Below are 21,351 nucleotides of genomic sequence, written 5' to 3'. Positions count from 1 at the left end.
ATCCTTGTTGCAGACCAAGTACACCCCTTCATGTCAACGCTATTCCCTAATGGCAGTGGCCTCTTTCATGAGGATAATGCGCCCTGACACACTGCAAAAATAGTTCAGGAAAAGTTTGAGGAACATGACAAAGAGTTCAAGGAGTTGATTCGGCCTCCAAATTCCCCAGATCTCAATCGCAATGACTGAGTCTATGTTGGATGTGCTGGACAAACAAGTCCCCACCTCGACTTAAATTCTTGGTGACAGATTCCACAGCACGCCTTCAGAGGACTTCTTGAGTCCATGCCTCAATAGGTCAGGAGGCACAAGGGGAACTTTCACAAAATATTAGGCAGGTGGTTTTAATGTTATGGCTGATCAGTGTAAATCCCAACAGCGATGTTCAAAGACCATGAAAAGCCTTCCCAGTCGATTGGAGACTAAATGAGATGTTCGAAAAGTACATATAGACGTGATTGTCACGTGTCCACATACTTTTGGCCATATAGTGTTACCCTTTACAGATTCTATATTTAACCTTTTTTTTTCTAAGAGTGTAGAATAGGAGGTTAGAAAAAATGTAGAGAGCATGTGATTACATTAATATTAGTTTTAAAAAATTACTATTACCATTAAAATATTAATGTTGTGGACCATGATACTTGAATCCTAGATGCTTTCTGTTTTCTTCTGTATATCTGATATTGATTAGTCAGTTAATTTGTTAAACTGATCTACTAATTAATAATCTGTAAATCGAATGTCAACATTAATGTTCTTACTGTTGATTATTGATGATTAATCAAGTAATTTCTACTCATTTCTTTTACTCTATACATTTTCCTTTTTAATTTTACATGCTTAAAAACTTGCTATAAATTACAACTTGCACATTTGTTCAATTCTATTATTTACTTTTAATGAAAAGAGTTTTTTCAAGTAGAAAATACTTAATATCACTAATAGTGATGATCACTAGAAGAGTTAATTAAAATTATTAATACAGTGTCATTGACAATATTTACATTTACATTTATTCACTTAGCAGACGCTTTTATCCAAAGCGACTTACAAATGAGAAAGATACAAGCAATATATCATTGTACAGGCAGAAAAACAACAAAAAAAAAAATATTTTGAAAAGTTCTGTTAAAAATTATAGTATTATTGACAGTATATTTGGTGCAGTGATCTAAAAAAAATAAATACATTTAATAATAATAATAATAATAATAATAATAATAATAATAATAATAATAATAATAATAATAATGATCAATGCGTAAAACAGATTTGCTTAAATGTTGGTCACAGGCCTGCAAAAATAAAATGTTGGATAAAACAGGTATTTGCTCAACCATTTTACTCAGGAAAAGAAAAAACACCTCATTTCCTTCTTTATTTGTTTTTGAAGTCATTTCTGAAGTGTTTCCTTTCCTACTTGAAGGGGATTAAAAAGGTGTAAAAGGTTTAAAAAAAAAAAAAAAAAAAAAAGGTGTGAGGAGGAGCCACAGTCTACTGCCAGTTTTCAAGACTAGATTGTATCTATAATATTACACTGGAAGTCTGTGATGTCAGATGTTCACATCATAACTCCTGGCACAAAGTCAGACATGCTCAGTTTAACCACCTGAGCAAGAGGACATGCTATACACAGGTCACAGACTGAAGGTGATGATGTTGATGTGGATTACAGTGATGTTTTTTAATAAAATTGGTAAGTGTGCATGGCTTTGTATGTTTTTGATGACAAATAGGTTGCCGTAACGAGGAGCACTGATACAAATACATTCTGTGACCTTACTATTAAATAAGGTCCGCTGTCTGAAGAGCAGGTTTGAGATGGGAGGCATCAAAGTTTGACCTTCCATCTAGTAAAACTATGAAGTACTGAAATGTACATGTACGTAACAAGACCTACACTATAAAAAAAAAAAGTTATTACATTTACATTAACAGAATTCTGAGACAATTAATAAGTCATTTTAACACTGGTCAAACCTTATTATTCTGTAATATTAAATACAGTTTGGTTTTAAAATCTTCTACTTGATTCTTCATTAAATAAATGATGAGTAGTAATAAACTCAGCAGAAAGAGACATTTTAAGTCTATTAAGGCCACATTTTGACCATATATGCTTTTCACGTTCAAGTTTTATTTTTCCTGAGTGTATTTTCTAAGACGTAAAATGCAATATATTTCTTTTTCAATCTGAAGTTGTTCTTAAACAAACTATTTTGCCTTAAAGTTTAACAATATTATCTTACATTAGAACAATAGTTGTTTGTGTTCAACCACACAAACACTAGCTGACCGTCAGTCCTGGTTACACTGGAAAGTTCAGTTTATTAAGCACAGTGCATCTAACTTGCTAATATTTAATGTTAATTTAATCTCATGTCAGAATATTAGGTTTCCACTGCGGTGCCAGAACATTTATACATTGTAAAACCGGTGAGAGTAGTACACCTGTACTCTACCTGTTTTTTCATTTTATTTACTCTCCTGGAGCATTTATTAAATTTTATTATTACATCTATGTCAATATAATACGTTTTGGTCAATTTGTTAATGTGGCATTCTTTAACTCTTGATATCAGATTCTGCACAGACAAACGATGTCAGTCAGCCGAACCCAATGATCACTGCTGGTGTGGGTGATAACGTGACTCTGCACTGCTTTAGACTGAGAGAAGATAACTCTGGATCCATCGTCTGGTACAAGCAAAAGGTCGGACACGAGCCTTGTGTAATGGTCACAGTTCTACAGCAAACCAGTTTCGAAGATGAGTTCAAGTCACCGAGATTCAGCATCGAGAAAGAAGAAAGGAATTACCATTTAAAAATTATTAACGTGGAACCATCAGATGAAGCCGTGTATTACTGTGGATATAGAAAATTTTTAACAAGGTTTGGAAATGGAACATATTTATCAGTGAAAGGTAAGAACTGTAAATGTACACGGCTAGAGTAATTCATTTTTAATTAAAGCGCTGAACCTCAAGTTGTGACTTAATAACTTTCAACGTTATTTCGACTTAATATCTTATTATTTTTACTGAATAACCTGATGTTTAAAGATATAAGATTGCTATTTCAAGACTTCAATTCACCGAAACCCATAATTCCACAGATTATAATGCTGTAGGCCTAAATAAATAAATAAATAAATAAATACGACCTTACTAATTACACTGAACAGGTGATGGAGATGTAAAAGTCTCAGTGTTCCAGAGCGGCGTGTCGGACTCGGTTCCTGCAGGAGCGTCAGTGACTCTGCAGTGCTCGGTTCTCTCTGAGAGCAGATCAGCAGAACTCCAAGTGGTCTGGTTCAGAGCTGCTCCACCACAATCCCATCCTCAAATCATTTACACTCATCACAACAGCAGCCATCAGTGTGAGAGCGGTTCTTCTACACACACCTGTGTGTACAACTTCTCCAAGAACATCCTCAGCCTCAGTGATACTGGAACTTACTACTGTGCTGTGGCCGTGTGTGGGAAGATCATTTTTGGGAACGGGGCACGAGTACAGTTGGGTAAGACATATAATTTTTTCTTAATTATTTTTCTATCTACTCTCTGCCTATTTACTTGTACTGGGATATCCAATAAATTTGGGAACAGGACACAAGTACAGGTGGGTAAGAAGTATGACGTTTTATTGATAAACCAGAGAATCATCTTCTTAGGACAAATGCTCTATTATGTAATAATAATAAAAAAGTTTGCTACAATTTATTGAAAAACCCATTATTTCTTATTTTCTGATTTCTTGAACTGCTTACATAACTGATAGGTTTCTTTTGTGTCTAAATGTTGTAGCAGTATTAATATTGTGATATTTACTGTGTGACAGAGAGATCTGGGGATCCTGTAGTGATCTACCTCGCTGTAGCTTTGGGAGTGTGTGTGGTCGTGATCTTTGCTTTGATCTTTCTCATAACCTGTGGAGGGAAACTCTGTGAACAAAGTAAGCGTAAGTCTACATTTTGGCTATTATTAAAGTTATTATATTATTATAAATCTATTATAATGTTAGGTTATTTCTGTTAGATACACTGAGTCGCCAGTTTACTGGATATACTGATAGTGTTATGGTGTGCTATAAGAAAGAATTAATTATGGGGTGATGTTATGAAGCAGACTTACTGTTCCCACTACAAAGTTTTGTTTTCCTATAGCAACACATGCCACAGTGTTTTATTCATCTTATACTGTCGCAATGTGCCAATGATTACAATCTCAATTAATGAAAGAGTGACATCTTGTACTTTTTAACCTGCTTATAGTTACATTAAATGTTTTGGAGCATCTGTGAAACAGATGCTTAGTTCTTGTTATTACTTACATTATAGAAGCTACAGTATAAACACTATACACACAAAAAAAAAATAAATACAGAGCTTGATAAGTTAAGGAGAAACCAGGAAATGGCAAAGCTCTCACTCCTGAAGACTTTCCTGTGGCAGAATACTTCAAGTTGCAGCTATAGCTCTGACTGTTACAAGGCACTGACACTGGAGACTCCTTCCATAAATGTAACGTAAACATCTTACAGAAAGTGCCACCATGACAATAATTACAGACGTTTTTTAGTGGTTAGCACGTTCGCCTCACATGTCCAGGGTCAGGGGTTCGATTCCCACCGTGGCCCTGTGTGTGCAGAGTTTGCATGTTCTCCCCGTGCTGCGGGGGGTTTCCTCTGGGTATTCCGGTTTCCTCCCCCAGTCCAAAGACATGCATGGTAGGCTGATTCTCATGTCCAAAGTGTCCGTAGTGTATGAATGGGTGTGTGAGTGTGTATGTGATTGTGCCCTGCAATGGATTGGCACCCTGTCCAGGGTGTACCCCGCCTTGTGCCCCATGCTCCCTGGGATAGACTCCGGGTTCCCCGTGACCCTGAAAAGGATAAGCGGTATAGAAGATGGATAGATGTATGGATGTATTATAGTAATTTATTATTTGAATGAGTGAATTCATATAAAGCTGTGATTTGCAGCTGCACGATTGTCAGAGTTGCTGTTAAAGACAACTAATCAACACCTTCAGAAAATAAGAAGTAAAAAAAAAATGTGAATGTAGATGGAAAGTAGATCTCACCATAGAGATACGATCATAAAATTAGCATTTTCTTCTCTACAGTGAGACTCAAACAAGGTTCTGTGAGAGACAAGACCCTCAATCAGGTAAATATTGATCAATATGATTTTATGAATGGGCACTCAATTCGTTTTTGCAGTGAGAGTGTAATTATTCAGATCATTTCAATTAAAATCTAATATCCAATCCTACAGGACTGTGACAATGTGGAGCTGAATTATGCTGCCTTACATTTCAATGAGAGGAGAGCCAAACGAGGACGAGTGAAGAAACAACAACCTCAAGACGTTATATATTCTGATGTGCGAGGTCGTTCTATAAAGTAGATTTGATCTCTAATCTGATTCAGTGTCATTAGTTCTGTTATCAGGTTTCATTTGTACTGTAGATATGTTCTTGTTAATGATTGTTAAACTGAAATCTGAATGATCTAGAAGTCTCAAAATCTCTGAAACACTGGAACACTGGAGTGTGAAGGCGTGCCATGAGAAAGCAGGTTAAGACAGTGTTAAGAGTGTGGAAACAATAAAAAAGTATAAAATTACCCTCCTCTCATGATGTCTTGTGAAGATTAGTATCACAACGTTAGAAGCATCCATTCATCAACCATCCTGAGTAAAAGTAGCTAAGGGTAGAGTGACTCTCGCATGTAAAGTAGGAATGTACAGTGCCCTCCACTAATATTGGCACCCTTGGTAAATCTGAGAAAAACAGGCTGTGAAAATTTGTCTTTATTATTTAATCTTTTGATCTTTTGTTTAAAAAATTCACAAAAATACTCTGCTCTCATGCATATCAAGCAATTGGAAGCACAATACATGTTTATCAAAAAAAAAATCTTTGTTAAAAATAGGTGTGCAACAATTATTGGCACCCTTATAGTCAATACTTTGTGCTACCTCCCTTTGCCAAGATAACAGCTCTGAGTCTTCTCCTATAATGCCTGATGAGGTTGGAGAATACATGGTGAGGGATCTGAGAGCGTTCCGCCATACAGAATCTCTCCAGATCCTTCACATTTCAAGGTCCATGCTGGTGGAGTCTCCTCTTCAGTTCACCCCACAGGTTTTCTATGGGGTTCGAGTCAGGGGACTGGGAGGGTCATGGCAAGACCTGGATTTTGTGGTCAGTAAAGAATTTTTTGTTGATATTGATGTATGTTTTGGATCATTGTCCTGCTGGAAGATCCAACCACGGCCCATTTTAAGCTTTCTGCCACACTGTAAATCTTAATGTCATCTTTACTTAAACACTCAAGTAATCATGACTAAACATTACGTAAAATGTTGTATTTTGGACATCTAAATCAAAAATCTATGTTTGTTTAAATTATTTACCTACAAAACACATAAACTTAAGACTTAAGTGTTATGAACTGAAAACCATGATTTGTTAAAGTAGCTCACTATGGTCTTTCTTTGATGTGATTGGCCAAGCAAGGAGTTCTACCTGGCAACAAGTAAACTAATGCACTGATTGGTAGATAATTGCGAAAGGCGGTCCTATTCGTCTCTTCTGTTGCTGGTCCCAGTGTAGTGAAATTCAAGAGTTCATCATGAGTAGGAAGTCGTGGTTGAACAATTTCCTGTTCCTAGTCACCCAGGTGTACTAAGAAAATGTAAAAAAAAAAAAAAAAAACAATGGGAATGTCCTTCAAATATCTTTTTTCATATGAATTCATAGTTAGTTGAAGGCCCTAGGCTCGATTCCGAGCCATGGCGACTTGATGGATGAACGATCTGTAGGAAGATCGATCATGTGCCAGTTGGATAAGTTGGGCCAAGGTCTTCTCCGTTGTTGTCTTGATGGTGTCAAGCCATCGGGTTGCTGGTCTTCCTCTTCTTATTATTTCTTCGATGCGCCCCATCATAACGTCCTTCTCCAGTGAGTGATCTGTTCGTACAATGTGTCCAAAGTAGGCAAGTCGTAGTTTGGTGATTCTTGCTTCAAGAGACATATCCGGTTTGATTTGCTCCAATATAGATTTATTTGTCCATCTGGCTGTCCATGGTATCGGCAGGATTCGTCTCCAGCACCACATTTCGAAGGCGCCAATTCTTTTCTGTTCTTGTTTCTTGACTGTGCAGCTCTTGCTGCCATATATTACAATGGAGAAGATGAGACTGTGAACGAGTCGTGTCATTGTGGGCAAAGAAATGTCCTTCGATTTGAAAATTCTGTCCAATGATTTCATCGTTGATTTTCCCACGGCTGTTCTTCGTTTCACTTCCTCGAGAGTCGTTGCCTTCATGTTGATCATTGATCCAAGTAGGCTGAAGTCGTTGATAACTTCAATTTCGTCTCCATCCAGGTCAAGGGTTCATCGATCATAATTTTCCTTAGTCATCACCTTGGTATTCTTGAAGTTCAGCAACAGTCCTATTTCCTGGCTCTCTCTTTTAACTGTCCGCAGTAGGTTCTTCATTCCTTCTTCAGTGCCCGCTATCAAGGTAGTGTCGTCCACATACCGTAAATTGTTCACGTTTCGGCCTCCAATTTTGATCCCTTCTTCGACCTCGTCCAGTCCGGCTTTTCTGAAGATTGTTTCCGCGTACAAGTTGAACAAGACCGGTGACAGGATGCAGCCTTGTCTGACGTCTCGTTCCACTCTGAACCATTCGGTGTTTCCATATACTGTTCGGATGGTTGCTTCATGTTGACCATATAGATTTCTGAAGAGGCTAGTCAGATGGTCTGGTACGCCCATGTTCTTGAGTGTTTTCCATAGCTTCTCATGATCGATGCAGTCAAACGCCTTGCTGTAGTCAATAAAACACATGTACAGACTCTTCTGGTGTTCTTTGGCCTTTTCCATCATCCATCGAACGTCTGCGGTGATGTCACGTGTGCCTCGGCCTCTTCTGAACCCCGCTTGTTCTTCTGGAAGTTCTCTGTCAACGTAAGGCTGTACTCGTCTTTGTATGATCTTCAACAGAATCTTGCTGGCATGTGATATTAGAGCGATGGTTCGGTAGTTAAGGTAGTGTGTTACATCGGCTTTTTTGGGAATAGGAACGAAGATTGATAGAGATTGATGAATTTATACGGGTGCCAATAATCTTAGCCATAATTTTAATTGAGTTTAATAGAATCATTAACTGCAATTATTAATAGAAGACCACTGACAATATGACAGTGCATGTTAAAAACTAAATATTATAGTATTATCTATTTTTTTAAAAGCCTATTAAAACCTGAGGTTTTAGAATTTGTATTTGAACAGTTCAGATAAGATTTCATTCTTTAAAATTTTTTTTTTTAAAAAACATAATTTACTGAACTGCCAGTTTATTAGGTTCTTTGATTTAAAAACTAAATCAAAACCACAGCAAGGATCAGAAAAGTGTGAAGAGGGGCCACAGTCAGGTATCTACCACTGCCTGCTTTCTAGTGTAGACCGTATGTGGAAAATTCTGTGATGTCAGAGTTTCACGTCATAAATATTTTGCACAAAGTGCCATGTGCTCAGTTTGACCATCTGACAGTGTGGCAAGAGGAGACATGTTATACACAGACCTCAGACTGAAGATGATGATGATGATGATGATGTGGATTACAGCGATGCTTTTTAATAAAATTGGTAAGTGTGGACCATTTTGTAGTTTTCTGATAACATGCATGTTGCTGTAATAAGGATCATTGTGCAGGCTGAACGATTAAGTGTTCGAAAAGTTCAGCTATGATTATATAGCATTATACACTGAATGGCCAGTTTATTAGGTTGTTATTTCTTGCTAGGAAAAAAAAAAAACAGATTTGCTTGAAACCTACTTTCAAACACTGTTGTATATCTCCATAAATACTGGTAGCAGGAATTTATTTAAAGACAAACAACATTTTATTTTTACACCAAAGGAAATCTATGTGTATTATAGGTGGAATACATTTTGGGTGCATTTGTTGATGTTTTCTGTGTAAACTCCAAACAGCAGATTCTACACAGAGAGAGGGCGTCAATCAACCGAACCCAATGATCACTGCTGATGTGGGTGAGAACGTGACTCTGCACTGCTTTCGACCGGGAGAGGAAAATACCGATTCCATCGTCTGGTACAAACAAAAAGTCGGACATGAACCTCGTCTAATGGTCTCAGTTCACCGTGAACCCAGATATGAGAAAGAATTCAATCCACCAAAATTCAGTATTGAGAAAGAAATAAAAGAAAAAGGCTTCCATTTGAAAATTGCCAACGTGGAACCATCAGATGAAGCCGTGTATTACTGTGGATTTAGAGACTTTTTAATAAGGTTTGCAAAGGGAACATTTTTAGCAGTGAAAGGTGAGAATTTTTATATGCATAGCTTCATTTTAATTAGTTTTTTATGTCCTTTTCTTAAACATCAAATTTATTTTTAGGTGTATGATGGTGTGTATATTCCACAGATTATAATGCTGTAGGCCTAAATAAATAAATAAATAAATAAATAAATAAATACGACCTTAATAATTACACTGAACAGGTGATGGAGATGTAAAAGTCTCAGTGTTCCAGAGCGGCGTGTCGGACTCGGTTCCTGCAGGAGCGTCAGTGACTCTGCAGTGCTCGGTTCTCTCTGAGAGCAGATCAGCAGAACTCCAAGTGCTCTGGTTCAGAGCTGCTCCACCACAATCCCATCCTCAAATCATTTACACTCATCACAACAGCAGCCATCAGTGTGAGAGCGGCTCTTCTACACACACATGTGTGTACAACTTCTCCAAGAACATCCTCAGCCTCAATGATACTGGAACTTACTACTGCGCTGTGGCTGTGTGTGGGAAGATCATTTTTGGGAACGGGACACGAGTACAGTTGGGTAAGACATATAATTTTTTTCTTCGTTATTTTTCTATCTACTCTCTGCCTATTTACTTGTACTGGGCTATCCAATAAATTTGGGAACAGGACACAAGTACAGGTGAGTGAGTAGTATGACGTTTTATTGATAAACCAGCATACACAGCAGTTATTTGTCCATGCTGGTAGACTCTCCTCTTCAGTTCACCCCACAGGTTTTCTATGGGGTTCAGGTCAGGGGACTGGGAGGGTCATGGCAGGACCTTGATTTTGTAGTCAGTAAAGAATTTTTTGTTGATATTGATGTATGTTTTGGACATTGTCCTGCTGGAAGATCCAACCACGGCCCATTTTAAGCTTTCTGCCACACTGTAAATCCTAATGTCATCTTTACTTAAACACTCAAGTAATCATGACTAAACATTACTTAAAATGTTGTATTTTGGACACCTAAATCAAAAATCTATGTTTGTTTAAATTATTTACCTACAAAACACATAAACTTAAGATTTCAAGTGTTATGAACTGAAAACCATGATTTATTAAAATAGCTCACTATGGTCTTTCTTTGATGTGATTGGCCATGCAAGGAGTTCTTCCTGGCAACAAGTGAACTAATTCAATTCAATTCAATTTTATTTGTATAGCGCTTTTTACAATAGACATTGTCTCAATGCAGCTTTACAGAAATATCAACATGGTATACAGATATTAAAGGTGTGAATTTATCCCAACTGAGCAAGACACTGAGTGTCAACGGTGGCAAGGAAAAACTCCCTAAGATGTTTTAAGAGGAAGAAACCTTGAGAGGAACCCGACTCAGAAGGGAACACGTCCTCATCTGGGTAACAACAGTTAGTGTGAAAAAGGTCATTATGGATTTATATGAAGTCTGTATGGCGTTAGGAGCAGCCGTAGTCCCAGAAGTCTGGAATTAGAGAAGATTTGAGCTCCATCCAGAGGCAGAAAGGATCTGGATCTCTAGTATCTCCATAAATTCGTGTAGGGCTCGGCGAAAGGAGAGAGGGAGAAAAAAGATTATTATGACTGCGAAGTAGTAGAACAGAATCTAGTCAGGGTAGGTTTGAGTAAACAAATACATTTTAAGCCTAGACTTAAACACTGAGACTATGTCTGAGTCCTAAGGCACTGATTGGTAGATAATTACGAAAGGCGGTCCTATTCATCTCTTCTGTTGCTGGTCCCAGTGTAGGGAAATTCAAGAGTTCATCATGAGTAGGAAGTCGTGGTTGAACAAATCAAATACATTTTTCTCATATGAATTCATACGGGTGCCAATAATTGCTACATACCTATATTTAACAAACATATTATTTTTTGTTAAATGTTGTCCGACAGCATTTAAAAATTTCACCAGAGAACCATCTTCTTAGGACAAATGCTTTATTATGTAATTTAAAGAAAAAATGTTTGCTACAATTTATTGAAAAACCCATTACTTCTTATTTTCTGATTTCTTGAACTGCTTACATAACTGATAAGTTTCTTTTGTGTCTAAATGTTGTAGCAGTATTAATATTGTGATATTTACTGTGTGACAGAGAGATCTGGGGATCCTGTAGTGATCTACCTTGCTGTAGCTTTGGGAGTGTGTGTGGTCATGATCTTTGCTTTGATCTTTGTCATAACCTGTGGATGGAGACACTTTGAACAAGACAGAGGTAAGTCGACATTTTCTTCTATTATTTAAGTTATTATATTATTGCAAGCTTTTATAATATTAGATTATTTTCTTTATATACACTGAGTTATGAGTCTGTTAGTTCACTGTATCTACAAATATGGCAATATATACACCATGTTCCAGTTTATTACATATACTGATCTGGTACAAAGCAGAGTTACTGTTACCACCCTGAAGTTTTAGTTATTTTCCAATAACCGCATATCCTAAACTGTTTTATTCCTCATACCACGGCAATTTCCAATCAATTTATTTTTCATTTATTAAAAGAGTAACAGCTCATCATTTTTATCCATATGCAGTTGCATATGATAATTTGAAACATTGTTTATAGCAGCTATAAACAGTTGTTTGCCTCACCAGCCTCTCATGTTCTGTCTTTTGAAGTTATTAAGAAAAAATGCAAATAAAGCTATGATTTGTAATACTTCCTGGACATAGGAAGTAATTTTTTATTTTTTTTTTAAAGTGATTGTAGATGAAAAGCAGGTCTCACTATAGAGATGCCCTTGTAATTTTCTCTTTACTTTTCTACAGTGAGACGCAAACAAGGTTCTGTGACGGACAAGACCCTCAATCAGGTAAATATTCAGTATATGTAGGTACATGTGAATGCTTTTTAAGAATTTACACTAAAAGTGTAATAATTCTAAAGTTTGATGATCTAATATCCAATCCTACAGGACTGTGACAATGTGGAGCTGAATTACGCTGCCTTACATTTCAATGAGAGGAGAGCCAAAAGAGGACGAGTGACGAAACAACAACCTCAAGACGTTATATATTCTGATATGCGACGTCCTTCTGTAACTTAGATTTGATCTCTAATCTGATTCAGTGTCATTAGTTCTGTTATCAGTTTTCATTTGTACTGTAGATATGTTTTTGTTAATGATTGTTAAACTGAAATCTGAATGATCTATAAGTCTCAAAATCTCTGAAACACTGGAACACTGGAGTGTGAAGGCGTGCCATGAGAAAGCAGGTTAAGACAGTGTTAAGAGTGTGGAAACAATAAAAAAGCATAAAATTACCCTCCTCTCATGCTGTCTTGTGAAGATTAGTATCACAACGTTAGAAGCATCCATTCATCAACTATCCTGAGTAAAAGTAGCTAAGGTTAGAGTGACTCTCGCATGTAAAGTAGGAATGTACAGTGCCCTCCACTAATATTGGCACCCTTGGTAAATATGAACAAAAAAGACTGTGTATTTGTCTTTATTGTTTAATCTTTTGATCTTTTGTTTAAAAGATTCACAAAAATACTCTGCTCTCATGCATATCAAGCAATTGGAAGCACAAAACATGTTTATCAAAAAAATATCTTTGTTAAAAATAGGTGTGCAACAATTATTGGCACCCTTATAGTCAATACTTTGTGCTACCTCCCTTTGCCAAGATAACAGCTCTGAGTCTTCTCCTATAATGCCTGATGAGGTTGGAGAATACATGGCGAGGGATCTGAGACCGTTCCTCCATACAGAACCTCTCCAGATCCTTCTCATTTCAAGGTCCATGCTGGTGGACTCTCCTCTTCAGTTCACCCCACAGGATTTCTATGGGGTTCGAGTCAGGGGACTGGGAGGGCCATGGCAGGACCTTGATTTTGTGATCAGTAAAGAATTTTTTGTTGATATTGATGTATGTTTTGGATCATTGTCCTGCTGGAAGATCCAACCATGGCTCCATTTTAAGCTTTCTGCCACACTGTAAATCTTAATGTTATCTTTACTTAAACACTCAAGTAATCATGACTAAACATTACGTAAAATGTTGTATTTTGGACATCTAAATCAAAAATCTATGTTTGTTTAAATTATTTACCTACAAAACACATAAGATTTCAAGTGTTATGAACTGAAAACCATGAGTTGTTAAAGTAGCTCACTATGGTCTTTCTTTGATGTGATTGGCCATGCAAGGAGTTCTACCTGGCAACAAGTGAACTAATGCACTGATTGGTAGATAATTGCGAAAGGCGGTCCTATTCGTCTCTTCTGTTGTTGGTCCTAGTGTAGTGAAATTCAAGAGTTCATCATGAGTAGGAAGTCGTGGTTGAACAATTTCCTGTTCCTAGTCACCCAGATGTACTAAGAAAATGTAAAAAAAAAAAAAAAAAAAAAAAAAAAAAAAACAATGCGAATGTACTTCAAATATCTTTTTTCATATGAATTCATAGTTAATTGAAGGCCCTAGGCTTGATTCCGAGCCATGGCGACTTGATGGATGAACGATCTGTAGGAAGATCGATCATGTGCCAGTTGCATAAGTTGGGCCAAGGTCTTCTCCGTTGTTGTCTTGATGCTGTCAAGCCATCGGGTTGCTGGTCTTCCTCTTCTTATTATTTCTTCGATGCGCCCCATCATAACGTCCTTCTCCAGTGAGTGATCTGTTCGTACAATGTGTCCAAATTAGGCAAGTCGTAGTTTGGTGATTCTTGCTTCGAGAGACATATCCGGTTTGATTTGCTCCAATATAGATTTATTTGTCCATCTGGCTGTCCATGGTATCGGCAGGATTCATCTCCAGCACCACATTTCGAAGGCGTAGATTCTTTTCTGTTCTTGTTTCTTGACTGTCCAGCTCTCACTGCCATATGTTACAATGGAGAAGATGAGACTGTGAACTGAGTCGTGTCTTTGTGGGCAAAGAAATGTCCTTCGATTTGAAAATTCTGTCCAATGATTTCATCGTTGATTTTCCCATGGCTGTTCTTCGTTTCACTTCCTCGAGAGTCGTTGCCTTCATGTTGATCATTGATCCAAGTAGGCTGAAGTCGTTGATAACTTCAATTTCGTCTCCATCCAGGTCAAGGGTTCATCGATCATAATTTTCCTTAGTCATCACCTTGGTATTCTTGAAGTTCAGCAACAGTCCTATTTCCTGGCTCTCTCTTTTAACTGTCTGCAGTAGGTTCTTCATTCCTTCTTCAGTGCCCGCTATCAAGGTAGTGTCGTCCACATACCGTAAATTGTTCACGTTTCGGCCTCCAATTTTGATCCCTTCTTTGACCTCGTCCAGTCCGGCTTTTCTGAAGATTGTTTCCGCGTACAAGTTGAACAAGACCGGTGACAGGATGCAGCCTTGTCTGACGCCTCGTTCCACTCTGAACCATTCCGTGTTTCCATATACTGTTCGGATGGTTGCTTCTTGTTGACCATATAGATTTCTGATGAGGCTAGTCAGATGGTCTGGTACACCCATGTTCTTGAGTGTTTTCCATAGCTTCTCATGATCGATGCAGTCAAACGCCTTGTTGTAGTCAATAAAACACATGTACAGACTCTTCTGGTATTCTTTGGCCTTTTCCATCATCCATCGAACGTCTGCGATGATGTCACGTGTGCCTCGGCCTCTTCTGAACCCCGCTTGTTCTTCTGGAAGTTCTCTGTCAACGTAAGGCTGTACTCGTCTTTGTATGATCTTCAACAGAATCTTGCTGGCATGTGATATTATAGCGATGGTTCGGTAGTTAAGGTAGTGTGTTACATCGCCTTTTTTGGGAATAGGAACGAAGATTGATAGAGATTGATGAATTTATACGGGTGCCAATAATCTTAGCCATAATTTTAATTGAGTTTAATAGAATCATTAACTGCAATTACTAATAGAAGACCACTGACAATATAACAGTGCATGTTAAAAACTAAATGTTATAGTATTATATATTTTTTTAAAAGCCTATTAAAACCTGAGGTTTTAGAATTTGTATTTGAACAGTTCAGATAAGATTTCATTCTTTAAAAAAAAAAAAAAAAATTTTTTATATAATTTACTGAACTGCCAGTTTATTAGGTTCTTTGATATAAAAACTAAATCAAAACCACAGCAAGGATCAGAAAAGTGTGAAGAGGGGCCACAGTCAGGTATCTACCGCTGTCTGCTTTCTAGTGTAGACCGTATGTGGAAAATTCTGTGATGTCAGAGTTTCACGTCATAAATATTTTGCACAAAGTGCCATGTGCTCAGTTTGACCATCTGACAGTGTGGCAAGAGGAGACATGTTATACACAGACCTCAGACTGAAGATGATGATGCTGATGTGGATTACAGCGATGCTTTTTAATAAAATTGGTAAGTGTGGACCATTTTGTAGTTTTCTGATAACATGCATGTTGCTGTAATAAGGATCATTGTGCAGGCTGAACGATTAAGTGTTTGAAAAGTTCAGCTATGATTATATAGCATTATACACTGAATGGCCAGTTTATTAGGTTGTTATTTCTTGCTAGGAAAAAAAAAAACAGATTTGCTTGAAACCTGCTTTCAAACACTGTTGTATATCTCCATAAATACTGGCAGGAATTTATTTAAAGACAAACAACATTTTATTTTTACACCAAAGGAAATCTATGTGGATTATAGGTGGAATACATTTTGGGTGCATTTGTTGATGTTTTCTGCGTAAACTCCAAACAGCAGATTCTACACAGAGAGAGGGCGTCAATCAACCGAACACAATGATCACTGCTGATGTGGGTGAGAACGTAACTCTGCACTGCTTTCGACCGGGAGAGGAAAATACCTATTCCATCGTCTGGTACAAACAAAAAGTCGGTCACGAACCTCGTGTAATGGTCTTAGTTCACCATGAACCCAAATATGAGAAAGAATTCAGTCCACCAAAATTCAGTATTGAGAAAGAAATAAAAGAAAAAGGCTTCCATTTGAAAATTGCCAACGTGGAACCATCAGATGAAGCCATGTATTTTTGTGGATTTAGAGACTTTTTAATAAGATTTGGAAAGGGAACATTTTTAGCAGTGAAAGGTGAGAATTTTTATATGCATAGCTTCGTTTTAATTAGTTTTATATGTCCTTTTCTTAAACATCAAATTTATTTTTAGGTGTATGATGGTGTGTATATTCCACACATTATAATGCTGTAGGCCTAAATAAATTAATAAATAAATAAATACAACCTTACTAATTACACTGAACAGGTGATGGAGATGTAAAAGTGTCAGTGTTCCAGAGCGGCGTGTCGGACTCGGTTCCTGCAGGAGCGTCAGTGACTCTGCAGTGCTCGGTTCTCTCTGAGAGCAGATCAGCAGAACTCCAAGTGCTCTGGTTCAGAGCTGCTCCACCACAATCCCATCCTCAAATCATTTACACTCATCACAACAGCAGCCATCACTGTGAGAGCGGCTCTTCTACACACACCTGTGTGTACAACTTCTCCAAGAACATCCTCAGCCTCAATGATACTGGAACTTACTACTGCGCTGTGGCCGTGTGTGGGAAGATCATTTTTGGGAACGGGACACGAGTACAGTTCGGTAAGACATCATTTTTTCTTCGTTATTTTTCTATCTACTCTCTGCCTATTTACTTGTACTGGGCTATCCAATAAATTTGGGAACAGGACACAAGTACAGGTGAGTGAGTAGTATGACATTTTATTGATAAACCAGCATACACAGCAGTTATTTGTCCATGCTGGTGGACTCTCCTCTTCAGTTCACCCCACAGGTTTTCTATGGGGTTCAGGTCAGGGGACTGGGAGGGTCATGGCAGGACCTTGATTTTGTAGTCAGTAAAGAATTTTTTGTTGATATTGATGTATGTTTTGGATCATTGTCCTGCTGGAAGATCCAACCACGGCCCATTTTAAGCTTTCTGCCACACTGTAAATCGTAATGTCATCTTTATTTAAACACTCAAGTAATCATGACTAAACATTACTTAAAATGTTGCATTTTGGACACCTAAATCAAAAATCTATGTTTGTTTAAATTATTTACCTACAAAACACATAAACTTAAGATTTCAAGTGTTATGAACTGAAAACCATGATTTATTAAAATAGCTCACTATGGTCTTTCTTTGATGTGATTGGCCATGCAAGGAGTTCTACCTGGCAACAAGTGAACTAAGGCACTGATTGGTAGATAATTACGAAAGGCGGTCCTATTCATCTCTTCTGTTGCTGGTCCCAGTGTAGGGAAATTCAAGAGTTCATCATAAGTAGGAAGTCGTGGTTAAACAATTCAAATACATTTTTCTCATATGAATTCATACGGGTGCCAATAATTGCTGTATACCTATACTTAACAAACATATTATTTTTTGTTAAATGTTGTCCGACAGCATTTAAAAATTTCACCAGAGAATCATCTTTTTAGGACAAATGCTTTATTATGTAATTTAAAGAAAAAATGTTTGCTGCAATTTATTGAAAAACCCATTATTTCTTATTTTCTGATTTCTTGAACTGCTTACATAACTGATAAGTTTCTTTTGTGTCTAAAAGTTGTAGCAGTATTAATATTGTGATATTTACTGTGTGACAGAGAGATCTGGGGATCCTGTGGTGATCTACCTCGCTGTAGCTTTGGGAGTGTGTGTGGTCGTGATCTTTGCTTTGATCTTTGTCATAACCTGTGGACGGAGACACTTTGAACAACACAGGGGTAAGTCGACATTTTGGCTATTATTTAAGTTATTATATTATTGCAAGCTTTTATAATATTAGATTATTTTCTTTATGTACACTGAGTCATGAGTCTGTTAGTTCACTGTATCTACAAATATGGCAATATATACACCATGTTCCAGTTTATTACATATACTGATCTGGTACAAAGCAGAGTTACTGTTACCACCCTGAAGTTTTAGTTATTTTCCAATAACCGCATATCCTAAACTGTTTTATTCCTCATACCACGGCAATTTCCAAACAATTTATTTTTCATTTATTAAAAGAGTAACAGCTCATCATTTTTATCCATATGCAGTTGCATATGATAATTTGAAACATTGTTTATAGCAGCTATAAACAGTTGTTTGCCTCACCAGCCTCTCATGTTCTGTCTTTTGAAGTTATTAAGAAAAAATGCAAATAAAGCTATGATTTGTAATACTTCCTGGACATAGGAAGTAATTTTTTTTTTTTTTTTTAAGTGATTGTAGATGAAAAGCAGGTCTCACTATAGAGATGCCCTTGTAATTTTCTCTTTACTTTTCTACAGTGAGACGCAAACAAGGTTCTGTGACGGACAAGACCCTCAGTCAGGTAAATATTCAGCATATGTAGGTACATGTGAATGCTTTTTTAGAATTTCCACTAGAAGTGTAATAATTCTACAGTTTGATGATCTAATATCCATTCCTACAGGACTGTGACAATGTGGAGCTGAATTACGCTGCCTTACATTTCAATGAGAGGAGAGCCAAAAGAGGACGAGTGAAGAAAGAACAACCTCAAGACGTTATATATTCTGATGTGCGAGGTCGTTCTATAACGTAGATTTGATCTCTAATCTGATTCAGTGTCATTAGTTCTGTTATCAGGTTTCATTTGTACTGTTGTGGATAAAAATGACCTGAAATAAACATGAGGGAGACCTAGTATGAGTAATATGTAATTTTATTGATAATTCACAGGACTGGTGGGTGCGTAATCTTGAGGAGAGCGGTAGGGGGAAGAAAATGGGGTGTGTCCTGGGGACATGGGATAGTCAGCAAAGGTGAAATAAGGAGACCACTGAGAGTACGGCGGACTGACAGGTGAGAAGAGGGAAGAATGGTCAGAGCCCAGATCAGAGTAGGTGACATCATCCTCAGACTGAAAGCTGGAGGGAGGGTCTGTCTGTGTAGAGGCGTCAATACACACATTCACGGGGTGGATTCTGTATCTGGGGGGGGGGGGGAGAAGGAAAAATGACAACGGGCACCTAGACACACAGAAGCGGTATTAGGCGGATATTGACGAATTGGATTCACACTTTAAGATCTTTTAAGTGTAACACACTATGGTTTATTAGTCAAAAAGTCAAAAAGAAGTATAAGAGCTGAGGAGTGCAAACACACACACACACACTCTCGTACAGTCAAGGACGGGCATGTAGACATAACACACACACACACACACACACACACACACACACTCTGTCTTTCTCTCTCACACACACATAACATTATAACTTTATAAGAATAATAAAAAGGAGTATTAAGATATTATAAGGGTAATATCTTATAATAAAAAAATATATAAATAAATATATAAAATACTCTTTATAAAAAGTAGTAGGATATGTAGGATAGTAGAAGGGTAATATAATGATATTTTGAAGTAGGAAGTACAGTAAAACATTTTGCAAGCAGTATAACTATATATAAAATAGAGATATAGAGCAAATATGAAAATAAATTATAAACCAGAAATACAGAAAAATGTAACTTACTCATAATTCAGATGGTGAAGATTCTTGTCTCGCAAGGAAGGCCTTAATTTTAAGAGAAAACTATTAGGAGCCATTTATAAGGGTAGCTGAGTCAAGCTGCCCCCCCCCCCCCCCCCCCCCCCGCGAGATAATAGTGAGACCAAGGTCTCTCTAAATTGTTTTGTCTCTCTCCACTTTTGAACCTAATGGTAAATTTGATAAGCCTCTTTCAAAATATAATGGTAATGTAGATGAGCTCTTTTTTAACCATATTGGTATTGATATCATAGTCTCTCTGAAATATATTGGTTATCTACTGTGTAAATACAGTATAAATACTGGAGCTTGAGTTCCGGGTGTCAGATCATTTCTGAGAATTCTCATCGGTGTGGATCTCATGTGGTGGAATGGAACCAATAAATCTATACCTTTGCTTCTTCTCACTCACGGCTGGTGTCTTTTTTTTCTATCTCCAACTGGGTTTGGAGATGTGAGTATTTGCTTCTGTGTTGAATTTTAAGTGTTTTCGGGTAATAGGCTAAATTTGGGCCAGCAGTACTGTAGATGTGTTCTTGTTAATGATTGTTAAACTGAAATCTGAATGATCTAGAAGTCTCAAAATCTCTGGAACACTGGAACACTGGAGTGTGAAGGCGTGCCATGAGAAAGCAGGTTAAGACAGTGTTAAGAGTGTGGAAACAATAAAAAAGCATAAAATTACCCTCCTCTCATGCTGTCTTGTGAAGATTAGTATCACAACGTTAGAAGCATCCATTCATCAACCATTCTGAGTAAAAGTAGCTAAGGTTAGAGTGACTCTCACATGTAAAGTAGGAATGTACAGAGCCCTCCACTAATATTGGCACCCTTGGTAAATATGAACAAAAAAGGCTGTGAAAATTTGTCTTTATTGTTTAATCTTTTGATCTTTTGTTTAAAAAATTCACAAAAATACTCTGCTCTCATGCATATCAAGCAATTGGAAGCACAAAACATGTTTATCAAAAAAAATATCTTTGTTAAAAATAGGTGTGCAACAATTATTGGCACCCTTATAGTCAATACTTTGTGCTACCTCCCTTTGCCAAGATAACAGCTCTGAGTCTTCTCCTATAACGCCTGATGAGGTTGGAGAATACATGGCAAGCGTTCCTCCATACAGAATCTCTCCAGATCCTTCACATTTCAAGGTCCATGCTGGTGGACTCTCCTCTTCAGTTCACCCCACAGGTTTTCTATGGGGTTCGAGTCAGGGGACTGGGATGGTCATGGCAGGACCTTGATTTTGTGGTCAGTAAAGAATTTTTGTGTTGATGTTGATGTATGTTTTGGATCATTGTCCTGCTGGAAGATCCAACCACGGCCCATTTTAAGCTTTCTGCCACACTGTAAATCTTAATGTCATCTTTACTAAACACTCAAGTAATCATGACTAAACATTACTTAAAATGTTGCGTTTTGGACATCTAAATCAAAAATCTATGTTTGTTTAAATTATTTACCTACAAAACACATAAACTTAAGATTTCAAGTGTTATGAACTGAAAACCATGATTTGTTAAAGTAGCTCACTATGGTCTTTCTTTGATGTGATTGGCCATGCAAGGAGTTCTATC

The 21,351-nt window shown here is 37.3% G+C and overlaps 3 protein-coding genes across 3 annotated transcripts; all 3 read left to right on the top strand.

Annotated features, from left to right (window-relative positions):
• Window positions 1-1,489: 1,489 nt before the first annotated feature.
• On the top strand, window positions 1,490-6,427 carry LOC108268729 (uncharacterized). The gene is made up of 6 exons (XM_017473858.3): window positions 1,490-1,699; window positions 2,586-2,927; window positions 3,188-3,523; window positions 3,844-3,963; window positions 5,130-5,173; window positions 5,282-6,427. The coding sequence occupies exons 1-6, from the start codon at window positions 1,627-1,629 to the stop codon at window positions 5,411-5,413; spliced, it is 1,047 nt and encodes a 348-aa protein (XP_017329347.1). The 5' UTR covers window positions 1,490-1,626; the 3' UTR covers window positions 5,414-6,427.
• Window positions 6,428-9,057: 2,630 nt separating this feature from the next.
• Window positions 9,058-12,603, top strand: LOC128633502 (immunoglobulin kappa light chain-like). The gene is made up of 5 exons (XM_053682382.1): window positions 9,058-9,367; window positions 9,549-9,884; window positions 11,428-11,547; window positions 12,108-12,151; window positions 12,254-12,603. Exons 1-5 carry the CDS (start codon window positions 9,058-9,060, stop codon window positions 12,383-12,385), a joined length of 942 nt encoding a protein of 313 aa, XP_053538357.1. The 3' UTR covers window positions 12,386-12,603.
• Window positions 12,604-15,425: 2,822 nt separating this feature from the next.
• On the top strand, window positions 15,426-19,215 carry LOC108268723 (uncharacterized). The gene is made up of 6 exons (XM_053682297.1): window positions 15,426-15,644; window positions 15,990-16,340; window positions 16,514-16,849; window positions 17,864-17,983; window positions 18,542-18,585; window positions 18,688-19,215. Exons 1-6 carry the CDS (start codon window positions 15,572-15,574, stop codon window positions 18,817-18,819), a joined length of 1,056 nt encoding a protein of 351 aa, XP_053538272.1. The 5' UTR covers window positions 15,426-15,571; the 3' UTR covers window positions 18,820-19,215.
• The last annotated feature ends 2,136 nt before the right edge of the window (window positions 19,216-21,351 follow it).

This window comes from Ictalurus punctatus, chromosome 8, assembly GCF_001660625.3.
Source record: "Ictalurus punctatus breed USDA103 chromosome 8, Coco_2.0, whole genome shotgun sequence".
NCBI classification, from domain to species: Eukaryota; Metazoa; Chordata; class Actinopteri; order Siluriformes; family Ictaluridae; genus Ictalurus; species Ictalurus punctatus.
Note: the sequence above shows the minus strand (reverse complement) of the source record. Positions and strands in the feature narration are given on the sequence as shown.